Below are 17124 nucleotides of genomic sequence, written 5' to 3' on the forward strand. Positions count from 1 at the left end.
TGAGGGTGAACCAACAGCAGCGGTGACAGAACCATGATGGTGGGAATAGCCAATGACAACAGGGGAGGCAATAGTAGGATTTTATCCTTGCTTTCATAATTTAGATGTTTGTTTCATGATGCATGTTCGATTCACAAACTGATCTTATATATTCGGATGTGTCTACTTTCTATGTACTACATATGACCGCACGCTAGTGCCTTTTTAGATTAACGAAACCATCTTTTATGAGCAATGTGACCGCATGTCATCTTTTATGAGCGATGTGACCGCACACCTATTTTCTATGTATTACAAGTTCAAGTTTAGACATTACTAATTACCATGTCATTAATGCATTTCTTAATCCTATGTGGCATTACTCTACTAGCTTTTCAAAGTGAAGTCGCCTCTCGCTGCCACCTTTTTCAGGGAGATGCAACCCTTCCCTGTCAACTTTTTAGACTGACGAAACCGCTTGCGGCCACCTTTTTAGACCGATGTCACCGCACGCTATCGACTACTCATAGTCCAGTGTCCGCTCGCTACGGGAAGGTATCCAATGTATGCACTATCTCTAAATTACATACCTATATTTGGTGTATACACCATCAATCCCAGCTTATAAAAGGCAAGATTGAGGCAACGAGAAGGTCATGACATCGCAGTTTTCCGAAACACCTCTTCCATCTGATACCTAATACCAAGCCATAGTTGCCTCCTCAAGTAGATATTTCTCGTGGACATCCAAATTCTCAATGATAGCCCTACAGACTATGAGCGAGACACAGGCAAAAGGTGACAATATGTTCAAGGAGGATAATTTGAATAAAGTGCTGTCGAAATGGCAAACCATGACATATTGTCCTTGTTTCACCACGGAGGAATGGCGGCGAACGGTAAGCTCTGTGACCTTCATGGACCTAAAGACGTACTTGTTAGAGTGCCGTCAAAGATATAGCAGGGTGTGCGAACTAGCTGACATAGCAAAGTGTTTTAGCAAGCGAGCACACACGATATTTATGCACCCTCAGTAGTATAAGAAGCACATTAAAGTACGTTCATCGTTATTACATGTCCTAGTTAATTGTTATGTTGCACTTCTAAGAAACATTTATATTTCCGTATGCTCTTTTTTAATACTAGGTATGCCCTCGTGATGAAGAGTTGTTGAACAAACCCATCGAGAACTTTTTTGAGCTACATCTACTATTCGGTGATGGCTACCTACCTGGACATAACTAGAGACGCAGAGGTGTTCATTCGAGACCTTCATGCCCCGTTGTGAAAGAGGCGGTGGTTTGAGCCACCGTGATAGAGATGGTCGTTCGACAACAACCACAAGAGGACATGCTTCTACCACTTCTGCCACAACCGAAGGGGTGGGCTTCGACGATGATGACTTTGTGCTTACTCCTCAGAGAACACGCCATTGTGAATTCTCTGACAACAGGGCAGGTGATTGTGATCCTAACTTTGATTATTTTCTGTATATACCAACACCACGTAGACCAAAATTCCATAATACGATTAATATCGGATGGAACAAGAGATAAGACATAGACAGCTTCAAGGGCAATTTCATACGTAATGTTTATGCTACTAAATGTTGTACTTGTTAAATTCAAAGTGGTTATATCATTTTTAATTTATTTCCTAAGTTGTGTATGTATCTTAGATGTAGCGTACATATTAGTAATGTTCAAATTCTATGTACTCATCTCATGTACATATTCTATCTAACATTCAGTGTCACCTTTTTATTTTACTTACATGTATTTATTTATCTTCACTTTAATATTTTCTAAGATTTTTATTATTTTTATAATAAAACTGAATTAACCGTCCCTAAAGAGGGTGGTAAGTGCCCAAACCATCCTCTCAGAGAGCGGTAAGGGGGTCTGGCACGGGCACTAACCGCCCTCTAAAGGAATGGTAAGAGGTACCCGTGCCACCATGGTATCCTAATCGCTCTCTAAAAGAGCTGAGCGGTATGCGTCTATTTATACAAATATTTTCATCAATGGTCTATTTATTTAAATATTAATGTTAAAAAATATAAAAATAAAAAATACGAGCTGGGCCTCCAACAAGTGCATCACTACAGCAGCCCAATGGCCCACAGCCACCAGCCCACCGCACCAGTCGAAGTTCTTCCTCCTCCCCTTTGTCCGGCCAGAACGCAGCGCCTCGCGTCCTGCCTTCCCATCCGCGCCACCGCTACCGGTGCTGCGCCAGCCTTCCCCAACTCCACGGCAGGTACTAGGGAACTCGGCACCAGGGATTCGTCCGCGAGAACCGCTTCGCGAGCCCTGGCCTAAATTGACGGTAGTGGCTCCGCCCCGGTAAACCCTACTCCTCCCAAAGACGCCGCTAAGTCACCGATGGCGTCCTTCCCGCCGCCGCCCACACTCCCTCCAGCGCCCGCGACTCCTTCACCCGCACCTCCGCCGCCTCCGCATCAGCATCAGCAGCAGCAGCAGCCGGGGTCCGCTCCGCCGCCGGCGGCTACGCTGCTGGTGCGGCACCTCCCGGAGGCGATCACGCAGGAGATGCTCTCCCACCTCTTCTCCCACTACGGAGCCACGTCCGTCCGCCCCTGTGCCGGTGGAAAGTACTCACCTCCTCCTTGTCACTTTTCTTGTTGGCTATGTTTGGTGTTCCACATGCTAAATTATTTGCAGTAGCGTGTGGTTTTAGCTAGTATAGCTGCTTAAATGATGCTGGAATGAACTATTGTATCATATATTCGGTGTCTCCTTGCGATATTTCTCGTTGGTAGAATTGTCTGTTGCTAAAACCATTTTTTTGCTGGTCGGTTGCAGGTTGAGGAATTGTGCATTTGTAGATTTTAGGGACGAGGCGGCGGCCAATCATGCACATTCGCTGTTGAACAGGTTCGTTTCATCAAGGACATGCTCCATTAGATTATTTGCTATCTTTACTCCAAATTGGCTGCGGACACTGACCACATTTTCTCATGTCAATGTTGTGAATGATTATCCGTCATGTTCATGTCACCTGATATGTCCTGCATTGCCTTGTTCGCTAAGGGATGGCTTTGCAGGTTGAGGTTCCTCGGGAAAGTGTTAATGGTTGAGAGAGCAAACCAGCCAAATACCAAGAATGCTTATGTGAAGCATCAAGACCAATCAGTGCATGGGGCATCCCAAGTACCAAGTATGAGTTCCCTAAATCAGACAAATCCTGCATCGTTTGCTGAACCAATTGCTCCAAAGCTTGGTGTGGACTATCCATTTCCTCCTCACCTTGAGTATGTTATCAGTTCACTGCTTCATTATTTGACATTTTGTCTTCCAATAGTCCTGTTAAGTCACCTAGCTGTTTCATAGATCTAGTGGAAATATTCTGTCCTGTAAGTTTAATAGTTTAAGAGGTTTAGTTGCCATCTTCGTATTGAGAACTTAGACTCCAACAGCCTAAGGCTAATTTTACCTGCGTATTCAATACGCTTTTTTTTCTTTTGTTTTGGCTAATTGTAAAATTGTCTCTCTGTTTTTACAACACGATGCTATGGGTTCATGAGAATTATGACTTGTGAGTTTTGTTATCTACGCCAGATTGTGAAGTAGTTCAAATTACTTCCGGACTCAAGGCCAATGAGCTGTCAGTGCAAAATATCTATGGCCCATTTACATAGTTTTCCAATTCGGTCAACCTGTTCTCTGCAGAAGCTCTTTCTGCTATACATTGTTGGCAATCATGATCCACCGCATTTGCTTGAGCTTGATCTGAGTGCCCTTCATTTTTCTAGGTATGCATATCCACCGCCAGATGGAAACATATTGACAAATATTGTCAATGCTCTCATTGCTGTTCCACGATTCTACACCCAGGTTTATTAGGATTCCACCACACGCACTCCTCTGTTACCACTTGCATGGCATGATTCTGTGCCTACTTTTTGTATTCAGCATGAGCTGATGCACTTTGATCCATGCATTGTTCTTTTCACAGGTGTTGCATTTGATGAACAAGATGAATCTCCCAGCTCCATTTAGGATGGCATTACCCACTCCACCGTTACCATCACAAGTGCCAGCTCCTCCACATCCACCGCCACCACCGCAGCCTTCTACAACAGAGGAACTTCATCCAGCTGATTTGTCTAGTGATGAGTCCGAGTTGGAATCATCTGATGTACGTGCTACTTTCACGCTTCTTGTTTTCACCTTGTAATGTCTCTGTGAGATCATTCATGGACACTTAATTTATTGCAGGAAGATGTTGATAAACGGAAAAGTAAGTGTGCGAAGCATGAAGCAATTGTTGGTCCTGCAGTTGATAAAAGTGTTGCTCATGAAGCAGTTGGGCTGAAACCTGCTGGATTAGTTTCTAATGAGCTTCAAGTGATAAAAAAGAAAAACCCAGTACTTCAGGTTAACCATTCTTAGTTTCTTACCCATTAACTCAAAAGCTGAGTGCCTTGTCATTTTCTAACGCAATTGTTCTCTGCAGATAAAAATTGCCCCTAAGCCTACACGGAAGGAACCTCCTGTTCAAAGTACTACTGACAAGGAATTGGCATCAACAAATGAACAACTTGAAGAAAGACATTTTGTCACACCTCAGGAAATAGAGAAAGAGAAATTACCACCGGAGGAGATTTTGTCTCTTCCTATGTTCAAGGTACATGAGTTTGCTTATGGAGTACTACCATGTCAACAGATATTTTTGGACGTTTTGATCATCATGGCAATGATTTATTGAAGTAGTGATGCTATAGTGTAGCTTCCGAGTGATTATTATGAATATACACCATCATCAGTTTCTGAGTTCTTTTCATCTCTTGATCTTGATGCTGGGACTCTAAGAGTTTGAAGAATGGTGATTTCACAAGCAGCCTTTTGATTTCGTTGGGTCATAAGTTGGCACTGTTATGTATTACACAACAAGGTCTATTATGTCAATAGTCCACTGTGGCCATGTTTGTTGTTTATACTTTTTCTTTACTAACAACCAAATTCAACGTCGAACATTGTGTTATCTTTTCGCAGAATTACACTCCAGGGAATCCTGCTACTGTATTGTACATTAAGAACTTGGCGAAGGATGTCATTCATGATGACTTCTACTATGTCTTTGGTAAGCCTGCTTGAGACTGATTCTTTGTGCTCTTCACTCACTATAGTATTTTCTCAATTTCTCACTAAGTTCTGCAGGGTCTCTCTTCGAAAGCATGGACAATGCAAGATCCGGTCTAAGTATCAAGTTAATGCAGGTCAGATGTGCACATCATTCATTTGTGTCCTTATCATTATCCAAAAGAATTTGTTCGCAGAAATCTATAAATTTCTTTCCTCTGCACCCACTGTTTATCACAACAGCTGCTGTTGTTTGAGCCCATACAGTTTTAGTTGTTTCTGCCACCATGCACCTCATGCAATTGCGTTATTCTGTTTTTTCTTTGCTCCAGGAGGGACGGATGCGTGGCCAAGCCTTTGTGACATTTCCCACGGTTGAACTTGCTCAATGTGCACTGGTTAGTGACTATCGACATCATCCATGGATAATCGATCTAATTGCAGTGACTGTCATCTAACTTCTCCAAACACCAAACTTAGTCACCACCGTGAAACTTTGTTTAAAGTTGCCATAATACATCTGAATGTGGGGGAAAAAAGGAAAAACAATAAATGACATTATTTGTCTAAAGACAAAGTGCATCAGCTGCACTTCCAGGGAATATTTTATTTGATCCTAGCTAGTTCTATGATTCTTTGTTATTGAATCCACGAGAACCATGAATGCTAAACAATGTCTCATTTATGGTTTTGCAGAACCTAGTACATGGCTATGTGTTCAAAGGCAAACCAATGATCATACAATTCGGTAGAAATCCTGCTGCTAACAAAGCTTCCTAGGATGAGATGCTTTTCTTGTTTCCAGATTTTGACGCATTTAGAAGCTGGTAGGGTTGTAAAGTGGCACCAAGATGTTGTGGGTATCTACATCAGGTATCTGCAGGCTGGAATATTTGAGTATCACCATTGGGTTGAGGTTGGTTTGATTGATTCCTTACAGAGTGTAATTTGCTAATTGACTTGCTTTGTTGCTAGGTGTTTGGTAAGGAAGAACATCTGTTATTTCAGTTCACTTAACATTAAAATGTAACTGTTAGTTGTATTGTTTGGCTTTAGATTTCTGGGGAGATCTGAAAGAAGAGAATGCAAGGAATAAAACCCCCTTTTGGGGACCTTTGGTTGTGTTGTTCACTCTCCCCAGGAAAACAGATGCTACTGTTCTCTGTAACTGTATAAGGATCACCACCAACTGGTTTGCATGCTATAATGAGCGTGTACTTAAGGGTGAAGAGCTGGTGATTCAGACTGAGAATTCTTCTATTTGGCTATAAGGACCCCTGTCGGTCCCTTCGTGTTATATAGGGCTGAAACGCCTGAGAGGATTGCGTCGTCGTGTAGTTCAAGAATAGCAGGCTAGGTCAGTTTCCAATTATACATTTAAACAATCTATCCTTTCTATCTAAACATAGCCCGGTCTGATTTTCCTAATAATATATGTCGGCTTTATATAACTGAATAAATTCTATGTATCAAAAACCGAGTCTATCTCTAACATTATCTCTCAATCACAACTTGTTTAAGTTGAGATTGCATCTGAATTGTTCAAGCTATTTCAGTGGAAGTGGCTTTGTGAATCCATCTGCGATCTCTTGAAGACACAAGCCTAATATCCAACAACTTGTATTTCACTCTTTCTCTAACAAAGTGATGATCCACTCAATATGTTTTGTACGGGCATGAAAAACATGATTATATGAGAGATATGTTGCACCGATATTATCACATCATACCTTTGCCATAGATGGACCTTTTACACCTAGTTCTTTGAGAAGAGTTTGTACCCTTATGATTTTGGCTGTGGCATTAACCGTTGACTTGTATTCTGCTTCTGTATTTAATCTAGACATAGTTGTTTATTTTTTAGTACTCCATGAAATAAGATTTTTTTTCTTAAGAAAACAGCAAAACCTCATGTTGATCTTTGATCATCTAAACATCATGCCCAATCTGCATCAGAAAAGGTAGAGACAAGCATGGATGATGACTTACTTATCTTTAAACCAATTCCCAGAGTATGCTTCAAATATCTGAGGATCCTTTTAACTGTTATCCAATGGATAATGGTTGGAGCATGCAGATATTGACAAACCTTATTAACTGAGAAGGATATATCAGGTCTGGTTAGAGTCAAATACTATAATACTCCGACAATGCTTTGATACCTTGTGCTATTTTCAGGTCGAAGCTTCTCTCCTTGAGCTATAAGCTTGTATGCCGTTGACATGGGTGTATTAACTGGTTTGCAATTGTACATCTACGCCTTCTTCAATAAATCGGTTGTATACTTTTCTTGAGTCAATGGAATACATATTGTGCCTTCTTGACTTCAATTCCTAAAAAATAGTGCAATTCACCCAAATCTTTTAGAGGAAATTCAACCAAGGGCTGATGTAGCATCTGTATTAGAGCTGGCAACAATTATGTCATCAACATATATGAGCATAAAAATGACAGTGCTTCCTTTTCTAAAGAAAAATAATGATGTGTCAGCCTTAGAAGGAGTAAAACCAAGCTGTTGCAGCTTCTCACTAAGTCTGGAGTACCACGCTCTTAGTGTTTAGCCCATACAAAGACTTATCCAACTTACACACATAATTCTTGAGTTGCTGATCTTCATACCTAAGAGGTTGTTTCATATACACATCTTCCTTAAGAACACCATGAAGAAAAGTGTTCTGTACATCAAGTTGGTGAAGATTCCATCCATTTGCAATGGCAATAAACAAAACTATCATGATGGATCCAGCCTTAACAACAAGGCTAAAAGTGTCTTCATAATCGATCTCATAGCTTTGTTTTAAACTTTTTGCTACTAAACGAGCCTTATATCTATCAATACTTCCATCATCCTTTCTTTTAATTTTGTAGACCCACTTGCAATCGATCAAATTCATTCTATTCTTGGGAGAAACAAGATGCCATGTTTTGTTTCCTTAAGTGCTATGTACTATGCATCCATAGCATCTTTCCAATTCTTATCTTGCAGAGCCTCTTCTAAGTTACGTGGTTCGCCATTAGAAGCAAGGAACCCATATCTAACAAGCCCATATGTATACTTGACTCGGCCATCAGTAAAAATAACAGGTTGAACAATACTTCTTTGTGATCTTTTCACTGGTCATGTTGTGAGATTGGTGTTACAACAACATGAGAGGGAGGTACTGAATTTGAGGTTGTACTGTCATCTTCAGAACTCGGCATAGGAGAGGAATTACTCGGCAGTTCAGGTTCAACTTTAAGAGTTGGGGTATAAGGCTTGAGGCATCGAATGTATACTCTGGTAATAGGTGGTCGAGCTTCTATTGCAGCCAAGCCTTTTTGATGTGCCAAGCTCAAAAATAACCGGTGCAGGAGCTTCAACTTCAGGAGTGGATTTCTGTTCTGAAAAGATTTCTGCAACATCATCTAATTCAACATGATTAGTAGGACGGTTAGTAGATTGATCAGACACATTTTCACCCCCTTGATCAATAGGATTCAACAACTCTTTTGGAAGAGAAGGATCTCAGTTCATAGTCTAGCTCCTGCATTTGGATGAAGATGAGCAAAGGGGAAAACATGCTCAGTAAAAACAGCATCTCTAGATATATAAATTCTCCTAGTTGAAATATATAGACACTCGAACCCTTTATGCATATTGTTATATCCAAGAAAGGCATATTGTTTGGAGTGAAACTGAAGTTTGCGAGAATTATAAGAATAAAAATTGGGCCAACACGCACACCCAAAAATCTGAAGAGATGAATAATCATGAGTGATATTATGTAAATGTTCCAAAGGAATTATTCCAAAGAATAGTTTTGCTTGGTGTGCAGTTGATGAGATAAGTGGCAGCAATGAAGGTTTCGTCCCAGAATTTGAGAGGCATTGAGGCATGAGGAAGAAGGGAAAGATCAACCTCAACTATGTGCCTATGTTTGTGTTCAGCTGTGCCATTTTGTTGATGAGTGTGAGGACAAGATACTCGATGGGATATACCGATTTTTTGAAAGAAAGGACTGAGTTTTTCATATTCACCACCCTAGTCGGTCTGAACAGATTTAATTCCTATTAAACAATCTTTCCACAAGGTTCTGAAACTCATGAAATTTATGAAAGACCTCAGATTTATTTTTCAACAAATAGATCATCAATCAAACTGACATAGTATTTATTCCTGCCCACAAATTCTAGAGCAGGTCCCCACACATGAGAGAAAATAAGTTCTAATGGTAGACTAGATTCACTACGAGATCTAAAAAAAAAGGTAACTGATGGCTCTTTGCCTACTGACAGGCATCACAAACTGAGCCCTTATTTGACTCCGAAGAACAAGAAAGTTTATTTTTACTAATGGCATACTGAATAACAGATGGAGATGCATGACCTAGCCGACTATGCCACAGCGACAGTGATGGCTTTAACACACCATAGACTTGTTTTCTTGGGCTGATGGCTTTAGCAGCTTTAGGAACATGAAGGATGTTTCTTAGATGAAGATCACATTTAGGGGTATGAATACGTGAATGACCAATGTGCATAATGTCCATACCTGCTCCATTGGTAGCATGAATCTGGTCTCCACCTCCATACCTATCGCACATCATCAGCTTATCAAGCTCGCTGGTGATGTGGTCGGTGGCGCCCATGTCGGTGTACTAGTTGGTGTCGACGCCATAGGAAGTGGTGGCTGATGCTGTTGTTCTCTCGTTTGGGACGAAATTAGCATCAAACCTATGCCAACAGATCTCAACCGTGTGCCCTTCTTCCGTAGCTAGCACGTAGGACGATTGTCTTCTTCATTGCCTAGACGGTTTGAAGTGTAGTTGTGGTGGTTGTTGCCATGGCCACCATTGCCACAGCCATCACCACCATTGTTGGGGCCACCATTGCCACGGCTGCGGCCATGACCTCTCTGGAAACCACGCTGAAAGCCTCCGCGTCCGTGCATAGCAGAATTGGTAGAGGACTACAACGATCCGCCTTGTAGCAGCTGAATCTGTTGCTCAAAACTGAGGAGTTGGGAGTAAATCTCTCCAACTGAGATTGGTTGTAGACGCCCAACCAGGCTCGACATGATTGGATTGTACTCCATGTCGAGGCCAGAGAGGATGTAGGAGATCAGTTCTTCTTCATCTAGCAGTTTCCCAGCAGATGCCATCTCATCTACTAGTGTCTTTATCTTGCCGATATACTCGTCCACACTCATATTGCCCTTGTGAGTTGTGGCCAGGGTTATGCACATGTTCACTGATCGCGCACGAGTCTGCGAGGAGAACATGCCCTCAATCGCCTGCCAGACTTCAACCGCTATTTTCTTGTCAGTGACGTGGATGAGAATTTCCCTGGTCAGGGAAGACAGTAGATAGCTGAGGATCTACTGATCCTTGGCCACCCATTGAATGTGCTTAGGATTGGGAATCTTGATCGTCTTCTCTCCTTGTTTGACCTCAATCTCCTCTATCGGCGCCTTTGAGGTTCCATCAAGAAACCCCATCATCAGGGTGCCGCGGATAGTGGGTAGGACTTGCACCTTCCACAACATGTGATTCGACTTGGTTAGCTTCTCTATCGTAGGGACAGCAAAGGGAAAAATAAAGGGAGAAGAGGAGGAGCTCACCATAGATGAGGTTGGCTCTGGTACCATGAGAATTCCTCTATTTGGCTATAAGGACCCTTGTCGGTCCCTTCGTGTTATATAGGGCTGAAACGCCCGAGAGGATTACAAGGAGGGCACCGCTTTGTAGTTCAAGAATAGCAAGCTAGGTCGGTTTTCAATTATACAATTAAACAATATATCTTTTCTATCTAAATATAGCCCAGTCTGACTTTCCTGATAATACACGGTAGTTTTACATAACTGAATAGATTCTATGTATCAAAAACCGAGTCTATCTCTAACACAGACATGACACAGATACAGGTTTTGCAGTGGTTCTCTTTTGTGGAAAGTAATCGCATCAGTGGAAGAACAGGAGCTGAATGTTTATCAGCTAGCTACTTGTAGCATTAGTTTGCCCTCTCTGGTTGTAAAATCTTGCACTAGTTGCTGCCGTACAATTTTTCTAGGATTTTTTGTTTTGTTTTTGCTATTAGCAAACATCCTAGTTTTGCTTCTGCTTCGTGTTTTATCAACTTCTGTTTTTGCCATCTGTTTTGCGTTTTGCTGGTGTTTTTGCCACTTCAGCTGTTTTTCCAATGGCAAACACGAAAAACAAATTGCAAAACCGATAGAAAAAAACGAGCAACAAATTGCAAAATCAATGGCAGAAACGAAAAACATATGGCAAAAACAAACAACAAATTGCAAAATCAGTGGCAAAAACGAAAAATGATAAAACATGGCAGAAGCAATGAGTGCTGCTCGTAGGAATGCCAGGAGATACTGGGTAGTGCATGAGTGCTGCTCGTAGGAGTGGGAAGCTTTAGAATGGCCGCGGTTAATTAAGAAGCCAAGTTTTGGTGCCTGATATCTTGACCGTATCTGGCCACAAAACTGCGTAAGCTAGAAAGAAAACTGCGCAACCTTACCCTTTTTCGACGAAAAGAAAACTTTCTCTGGAACATGATTAGCTAATAAAAGATTTCAAGAAGACATTTACCGATAATCCTAGAGTAATCATCTCATCAGGTCTTAAAATAGACGACTTGTACCATCCATATCTGCCATGCTATCAATAGAGAGCTACGGCTACTGCGAGTGCGCTACCGCTCATTATCCCATCATCCTTTTATCCAAAACCGGCTACGATGGATCGGAGCTACCACTGAGCACTGAGACTCGCCACAGGATAGCATCTATATCCAATTGGTTTACTAAAGATAGCAGTGGCCTAGTTCACTTCAAGGGACTAAAAACCGGTAGACATTACCAACACCCAAATACTGCTAAACATAGGAGGCAACAAGGGAGGATAATCCTCGACCAAAGATCACAACCTCCATCTAGATTGCCAAGTTTGTTGACCTGTGATCTCAACTCCAACATATCCATCTTATTTCAGATTCACTCCACACCATCACATGGAGGTGGAAGTAGAACGGCACATACTCGACCAAGCGGCTTATTTGGTCTAATTCCAGGGATCCTTTGCATCTTTTGATTATTTCAGATTCACTCCACACCATCACATGGAGGTGGAAGTAGAACGGCACATACTCGACCAAGCGGCTTATTTGGTCTAATTCCAGGGATCCTTTGCATCTTTTGATTCTAATATCATCTAGAAGACTAAGACCGAAAACAAATAAATATTTTTTGCTTGGATCCTCATTCAAAACAAAATCTTCACTGTAGATAATCTGGTTATCAGAGGTTGATCACATAACCCACAATGCTCCTTATGCCAAATCAGTTAGAGATAGTACATCACCTTTGCCTTAATTGCCCCTTCACCACTGAGGTCCGATCTCAAGTTCTCTTCGCCTTCCGCCTCCTCATATCTAGGATTTGCTGAACCAATCACTACATAATTGGTGGTATGCAGTTTCAATAGCCACACCGACACACATTGTCATGATCTTAATAGGTCCCTTATCTACACCATGTAGAATGCATGGAAGGAACACAATTGATGTATTTTCTAGAACCTAACTCAACTAAACAACTAGATAAAGTAGCGATACTCACTATTGTCGATACAAGGTAAGAAGATAAACATTATTTTTATACGAGTGAGAAGTCTTATTTTTGACGTGCGGTCTTAACCGCCATATTGTGTTTTTTCATTCCCATATATAACATAGCGGGTCACTCTTCGGTATTCTTAACTATTGTAATTCAGTTTTATTCTTCTTCTTAATTTAATCCGGCAGAGCTCTGCCTCCTCCGAAACAAGGGAGGATAGTTCACCGTTGAAAAGTAAAAGGAAAAAGAAAAAAGAAAAAACCGTTCATGTCAGCAGCTCGTTTGCTGGAACTATCGGCTTATTTTACCTCAAATATAAACAGGACCTTTAGCAGGTTAAATTGAACACCCATATGTTAACCTCTAGAAAAGTTTCAGAAAGTTTAAATAGCAATACTAAGTTTTAACATTAAACAGGTATGGTGACTTCCCTATAGCGATTAGTCCAAGTAGAGGTGACGTGCAACCAACCCAAAATTCAAAGATTAGTAGCTAATAGCAATACTAAGTTTTAACATTAAACAGGTATGGTGACTTCCCTATAGCGATTAGTCCAAGTAGAGGTGACGTGCAACCAACCTAAAATTCAAAGATTAGTTGCTAAGTGTCAGTACATTAAGGAACATAGAAGACATTGAAGAAACATCGAAGATGCTAAACATTAAGTATAAATTTAAGATATAGATATATAGATGTACATAAAAATATTTATTGAATAAATACGTCAGTAGCGGTACTGTACTTTGATTTTAGATGATATCTAGAAAAGAAAGAGAAAACTATCTAATATTTTTCCTTTAATTTTTTATTTTTATTAGTAAAACGGATCTCGTATCAATAGCCAATAACAAGGCTCAGAGTGAGAGTGGATGACAAAAGTAGATAAATTATTTTTTTAAAAGAAATATTAGATAAAAGTAGAGGAAGAGAAGATGTTATACAATAACTAACTCATATTTTATATATTAGTTCAAAGATTATCATGCATAGAAATAGGTGGCACCCCGGGAAAACGGAACAAGAAAAACGAAAAACAAAAATGCGTCACCAGCAAAACCGGCGGTCGTGGGCCACCCACCTCGATTTCGCTGTAATATGGGCCACAACCTCATCCTTGACAAAAAGCATTTGCGCCACGTGTCCCGTCGGTCCCTCCCACACACGTGGCGCCTCGCCCTCCTATAACCACGGCTGCCTGACATGTGAGCCCCACAACCGTTTAGTATTCTTATCCAGAATATATCCACTCCGAAAATACATAACACAAGCGAGCGAAAAATACCGGGGCTTTACTTTCCACGTGGCAACCATCTGGCGGCCTATTGCCTCGGGAGGGACGGAGGGTGCGAGGGAGTTGCCTGGAAGAGAAAAAAGAAATATGCGGCGATTTTTCGCCTCGCGTTGCTTTTTATCCGTGGGCCTCCTTTTTAAAACGCGCTTACTACTTTTCTTCGCCGCTTCCCCAGCCCCCTCTCCTCTCTCCTCTCTCCTCTCTTCTGTTGCGTTCCTCTTCTCTCCTCTCCCTCTCTCTAGCGCGGTGTTTCGAGCGTGGTTGGCCATGGCGGCGGTCCAGGCTGTAGCGAAGGGGAGCGTGGTGTCGCCGTGCGGCAATCGGGCTGCGCCGGGGCTCCTCGGCCGGGGGAGGGGCGCCTTGGCGGCGCGGATCGCGCCGACGGCGGTGAGGATCGGCGGTTCCTGGAGGAATACGCCGTTCCTCGGCGGGAGGCTGGCGTTCGGGCCCAGGAGATCGAGGCCCGCGTCCCAGAGTCTCGTTGCGTCGCCGGTGCAGGTGAATATGGATTTGGAGTAGTAAATATGCGTTTCCTGCCATTTTTTTTTCTTTTGCTTTATCGGTAGTTTCTGCAGTATTTAAGTTTTTTTGCTGATTATTTTGATATTTTCCCTATCAAAGATAGTGTTTTTTAAATATCCTTTTGCTTAGGTTTAATTCCTTTTTAAGTTTGGAATCAAATTCGGATAGAATTTTCTAGTGCGTTTGACCAAGTTTTTTCAATTTTTCTTTGTTTCTGATTCCCCCCCTAAAAAGCTCGAATGATAAATATTCCTCCTTTTCGGAGTGCTAATATGATCTGCTTGTTTGTATGCGCAGATGAACGTTGCGATTGGGAAAGCCATGAGGTGGTGGGGGAAGGGGCTGCAGCCTAATATGCGGGAGATCGAGTCCGCCCAAGATCTTGTCGATTCCTTGATCAACGCCGGCGACCGGCTTGTCATCGTGGACTTCTTTTCCCCCGGCTGCGGCGGTTGCCGTGCTCTTCACCCCAAGGTATGAGCAAACAAAAATTTCGAATTCGCCGTTCCATGTTACACTTCTTGTGATTTGAGTGTTGCTGAAAAGATTTTGGTGTTCTGATAAATTTATCTCCTTTTGCAGATCTGCCAGTTTGCGGAGCAGAACCCGGATGTACTGTTCTTGCAGGTGAACTATGAGGAGCACAAGTCTATGTGCTACAGCCTCCATGTCCATGTTCTCCCTTTCTTCAGGTTCTACAGGGGAGTTCAGGGACGACTCTGCAGCTTCAGCTGTACAAACGCAACTGTAAGATCCTGGTTCGATCTTATTCTCTTTCGCGCACTTGTTCATGTTTCTTGTCGAATTGTCGCGAAACATCTAAAAGGATGGCCTGGTCCAACTGTTTTGGAAGATGCGGCACAATCCAATATCCTCTCCTTGACACTGTAGAATTATCATAACCTCTTGGAGCTAAATATATGGAGTGGGAAAAAATTGGGAATTTTGTGTAGAGCTTGTTTACATCTCGGCTTTAATTTTGTCACATGATCACTTTGTTGTGATACTTCCATATTTTAACAAGCAAAGAAAGGCCAAGTTTACCCTAGCAATTCATGCAACTTTGCAACCTTCCTGATCTTGGATAGAAATGTCTTTTTTCCTCAACCCAACTAGACATAGTGATAATTATGTGATCTATTATCGGGCTGTTGCACAGTTTCACTGGATTTTATATTGCAGTTTAGCAGTGGTTGCCACCATTTGATGAATACTTATGGGAGTGGTGACTTTTGTATGCAGATTAAGAAGTTCAAGGATGCGCTTGCAAAGCACAAACCAGATAGATGTAGCCTCGGCCCAACTAAGGGACTAGAGGAATCAGAGCTATTGGCCTTGGCTGCAAACAAGGACCTGCAGTTCACCTACACAAAGGAGCCAGAACTGGTTCCGAGCGGAGATGCTGCTGCGGCGGTCATTGCTCCTGAGCCTCCAAAGCTTCCTGTGCCCACAAAACCACTGGTCAAGCAGGGGTCTCAGGATATGTCCTTGGTCTCGTCAGGAAGATGAGATGTGATGATCGGCAGGATCACATCCCTCCATTCTGTACAGTTTCATGGTTGTTCTTGATGTGCACAGGCTGTACCTTGTCATGGTTATGGAGTGCAGGCTTTAAGATTTTTTACCTGTGAAGCCTGCCCGCCTGTCCTCTGGTAGTTTAGCTGTATTAGCAGTAGCAGCGTGTTTGTGGAGCTTCTGCTTTCAGGAATTTGTATGGTAGATGATTGTATGAATTCATCTACATGCTACCTTGTTACATTTTAAACTTTATGGATAGTTGTGGATGAGTTGCCGCTCTTTCATGTCTCCATCTACTTCAGGATATTGTATTTTGAGAAGCTCAGTAATGGTCTTGTATGGTGTGGTAGGGACTCTGGTGCTTGAAAAAGGTTGCTGGGCAGCGTTATTGCTGTGATATTTGGTTCGCGTGAATGCTGAGTTTGTGGCTCGTTTCCCTCCTTGCCGTTGGGGTCAGGAAACAGATGAAGAAATTGGGGGAGACGGGAGGTGGATGGCTCCTGTGCTTCGAAGCTAACTCTATGCAATTGTACATATTTAAATAGTAGAAGCTGGAAAGAGAGGGTTTGATACTTTGTGAACAAGGAATGGACTTAGTGGTTTCTCTTCAAGCCACGTGAAGGTGGTCCTGGCTCCTGTTGAACAAGAGTGTCTTCATTCTTCTACCCACACATCATATGCTATGAAAAATTTATCAAAAAAAAAATCAATAAACTCAGTAATCCTGTTTATCGGTGGGACAGTAAATTTACTTATCGATTAAAAAAATTGGTAATTTTTGAATTTGGCGTCTTATGATTTCTGGATCCAACACGTGAGAAAAAAAATGTCGGTCCGCAGGTTGCTAGACCACCCCTTCAATTCTAATTCATTTATGTGTTATTTTTTATATCAAATAATTTGGATGTAATCTATGTGATTTTTTAGATAAATTAAGTCTCTTTTTTTTTTAAATTTTATCCGAAATTTTTATCTATCACCGATAGAATTCCGATAAATCCGATAATCCTGTTTATCACTGCTCTCCGATAAAAAAAATTTATCGATAATTTTTTCCTTATCACAGGCCTGCATGCCGACTTCGGATAGTGGTGTGTGTGGAA

General features: G+C 41.8%; 1 protein-coding gene, 1 non-coding gene and 1 pseudogene across 2 annotated transcripts; 2 read left to right on the forward strand and 1 right to left on the reverse strand.

Moving 5' to 3' along the window:
• Positions 1 to 2106: 2106 nt before the first annotated feature.
• On the forward strand, positions 2107 to 6197 carry LOC133916188 (U11/U12 small nuclear ribonucleoprotein 65 kDa protein-like). The gene is made up of 11 exons (XM_062359747.1): positions 2107 to 2593; positions 2805 to 2876; positions 3047 to 3253; positions 3755 to 3836; positions 3958 to 4140; positions 4221 to 4379; positions 4459 to 4629; positions 4998 to 5085; positions 5163 to 5221; positions 5417 to 5482; positions 5781 to 6197. Exons 1-11 carry the CDS (start codon positions 2364 to 2366, stop codon positions 5862 to 5864), a joined length of 1401 nt encoding a protein of 466 aa, XP_062215731.1. The 5' UTR covers positions 2107 to 2363; the 3' UTR covers positions 5865 to 6197.
• Positions 6198 to 10067: 3870 nt separating this feature from the next.
• Positions 10068 to 10206, reverse strand: LOC133917233 (small nucleolar RNA Z247). The gene has a single exon (XR_009909637.1). It is a non-coding gene; the product is annotated as a small nucleolar RNA Z247 (small nucleolar RNA).
• Positions 10207 to 14125: 3919 nt separating this feature from the next.
• On the forward strand, positions 14126 to 16300 carry LOC133916189 (thioredoxin-like 1-2, chloroplastic; annotated as a pseudogene).
• Positions 16301 to 17124: the final 824 nt, after the last annotated feature.

Source organism: Phragmites australis, chromosome 4 (genome assembly GCF_958298935.1).
Source record: "Phragmites australis chromosome 4, lpPhrAust1.1, whole genome shotgun sequence".
Taxonomy (NCBI): Eukaryota; Viridiplantae; Streptophyta; class Magnoliopsida; order Poales; family Poaceae; genus Phragmites; species Phragmites australis.